A 2865-nucleotide genomic window follows, 5' to 3' on the forward strand; every position below is an offset into this window, starting at 1 on the left:
GGCGAATATATTTTATTCACTAATCTTGATTGTGATTATTGTAGATTTAAATTCAAAATGTTCTCAAATATAATTTAGCTGACTTAATGTAAAAAAATAAAGATAAAATGCTAGATCGCTGGAGACTATACGATTTTATGCAAAAAAGAAAGTTAATAAAGCATTCTTAAAAAATGCGTTTAAATGACATTTGGATGGACATCAGGGATTTTTTTATTTGCTTGAAAACTTTATTCCAAGTAGTGATATCAGTAATGTTATTAAATTTGTTGCTTATTGTATTATGCCATTTGTTATAATTTGAATTTTAATGCAGTTGTACATCGTATGAGATTCTTATTTAGTTATTATTTTATTGTAAGATCAAATTAGACTCTTCTTTATTTTTATGTACAAAAAAGAATATATAGATTCATTTTGTTGAGATTTGCAGAAGCAAACTGTTTCCCTTTTTCCTAATAAACCTTTTAAAAAGTAAAAATGATCAGGCATCTAAATTGAGAGCAACTTCGTTCTATTTCTTTATTTTGACTCTGATTTTTACATGTTGCCACTTTCAAAAAGTGAAAGTACTACATGAAAGTAAGACAATGTTTCAGGCCTGCTTTTACCAGTTCAGTCTCTTTTAAAAATCCTCTCACCTTTTTATTAATGACACATAAATTAATCAAAACACTTAAGAAACAATTATGAAGCTAAATAAAGTTAAGTAGTTAAAAATTCAATTCTTAGTATTTGAACTTTAAAGTTAAAGTAATTTGTCTTCCAGATCTAGTAACGATAGTTCTGACCTTATGGGACAACTCTGGAACAGAATTGTTCATCGGTGATTCAGAAATTGTATTTTCCTTTTCAAGTGTTTCAGTTTCATTTTTCTCATCTGAATCCATAGATGAAGGGATTTCGAGGGGGAATATTTTCTCTATTGGTCGAATTAATTCTCCGGAAGCGGTTTTAAAACGAACAACACGAATATTGACGTCTTTTCCTGGATATATCTCAGTCACTTTGGCTAGAGGCCATAGCACTTTGCGCTTGTTGTCACATTTGACGAAAACTATACCCCTAATTGTAATCTGTCTGGAAATTAACATTGTTGATGGACGTTGAACAAATAAGCTGAGATATTCCAATCTAAACCTTCTTCTCAGAAGTTCTCGCACACTTTGAAGATGTCTAAGTCTCTTGATGAAATCAATTCGATCTAGGTGGACCAAGTGAGGTACACCAAACTCTGGAATTTCACCTAAAAACAAGGACGGTGTCAAAGGAAAGAAATCGTCAGAGTCCTCTGTTACATATGTAAGGGATCTGGAATTCACAGCTGATTCGCAGTCGCACAAAACACTCATTAACTCTTCGTAGTTTAAATACGCCTGGCAAAGATACGACGTAAAAGTTTCTTAATCATTTGCACAAGTCGTTCCCAAAAAACGCCCCACCATGGTGTTGCTGGTTTACAAAACTTCCAGTCTATCTTAAGTATGGCAACTTCCCTTCCAACGATATTCCAATCAATTGACTCAAAGAAATTGTTGGATCCGACAAAATTACTACCATTGTCGCTGTAAATTATTGATGGCCACCCTCTAATCGGAATAAATCTTCTAAATCCAAGTAAAAATCCCTGAGTAGAGAGGGCCAAAATCAGTTCCAAATGAACTGCTCTGAAAACAGCACAGGTGAAAAGTATGATCCAGGCTTTACTCTTGTTCTACAAAACTAGTGGGCCAGCTAAATCTCCTCCCACAACTTCGAAAATCTTAGCATCTCTAACTCTATTTTCGGTCAGAGTAGCTGGCACTGTCTGCAGTATTTTTGCTCCATGCCTTCTGCATCTAACACATCGAGATAAAGCTCCTCTGATAGTTGATCTGATTTTGATAATCCAAAAGGTTTTTCGAAGTTTGGAGATTAATATATGTATCCCGGCATGAGACAAAGATAGATGTTTATGAAGTATCAACTTCTCCACAACTGCATGCTTCTTCGAAAGCAATATGGGGAAAATAAAATTGTGATGGTCCTTTCTTTCAGTTAATCTTGTCTTAACACGTAAAATGTCTTCCTCATCTTTGAACACACTAAGTGACTTCAGCTTCTTTATATCTTCTGAAGAAAATAAATCATGTTGAATAATCTTTACGATAGATTTCTCTGCTATTTTTAGCTCATTGACCTTTAACTCACCATCTTCTTTTTCTTCTTTTGTCTTCTGGAAATTTCCTATAAATCTGTGTATCCAACCCATCATGCTTATTATTTTCGTGTATTTTGAAAAGTAGTTCAAGACTCGTAAAGAAAAATCATCACATGGTTTAATGACGTAATCACTTCTCTACGTTTTTCTTTGTTAGCCTCCACTTTGTCATCGATTGGCGCAGAATGAGGTCATTCTTCTTCCGACAATGCCAGCTAATGAGGCCCCTCCCACCATCTGGATTCAATAAGTTTATTCACTGAGCATCCTCTTGATGGCATGTCGGCTGGATTTTCTGTACCAGGTATATGGTGCCAATTTCTAAAGTCGGTCAGGTTCCTAATTTCTGAAACTCTGTTATTCACAAAAGTTCCCCAAGCTTCTACATTCTTTATCCAGAAGAGTGTTGTCGAAGAGTTGGTCCAGTGATACTCTTTTGAAATTACGACCTTGAGGCTCTTCTTAATGAATGAAGCCAATCTCGCTCCAATAAGACAAGCAAGCAATTCAAATCTTGGTATAGTTGTTTTCTTTAACAGAGCTACTCTGGGTTTAGCTTGCAATAACGTCACTTTGAGTTTATCTGATGTTTGGCTTCTTAAAAATATTACACTCGCATCGGAAAATGTATGGAGGTGAAAAGAATGCGCATCGTTCTGAGTAAC

At 34.9% G+C, this 2865-nt stretch overlaps 1 protein-coding gene across 1 annotated transcript; it reads right to left on the minus strand.

Moving 5' to 3' along the window:
- Positions 1-1714: 1714 nt before the first annotated feature.
- On the minus strand, positions 1715-2251 carry LOC129959665 (uncharacterized). Its single transcript, XM_056072554.1, has one exon. The coding sequence runs from the start codon at positions 2249-2251 to the stop codon at positions 1715-1717; it is 537 nt and encodes a 178-aa protein (XP_055928529.1).
- Positions 2252-2865: the final 614 nt, after the last annotated feature.

This window comes from Argiope bruennichi, chromosome X2 (genome assembly GCF_947563725.1).
Source record: "Argiope bruennichi chromosome X2, qqArgBrue1.1, whole genome shotgun sequence".
Classification (NCBI taxonomy): Eukaryota; Metazoa; Arthropoda; class Arachnida; order Araneae; family Araneidae; genus Argiope; species Argiope bruennichi.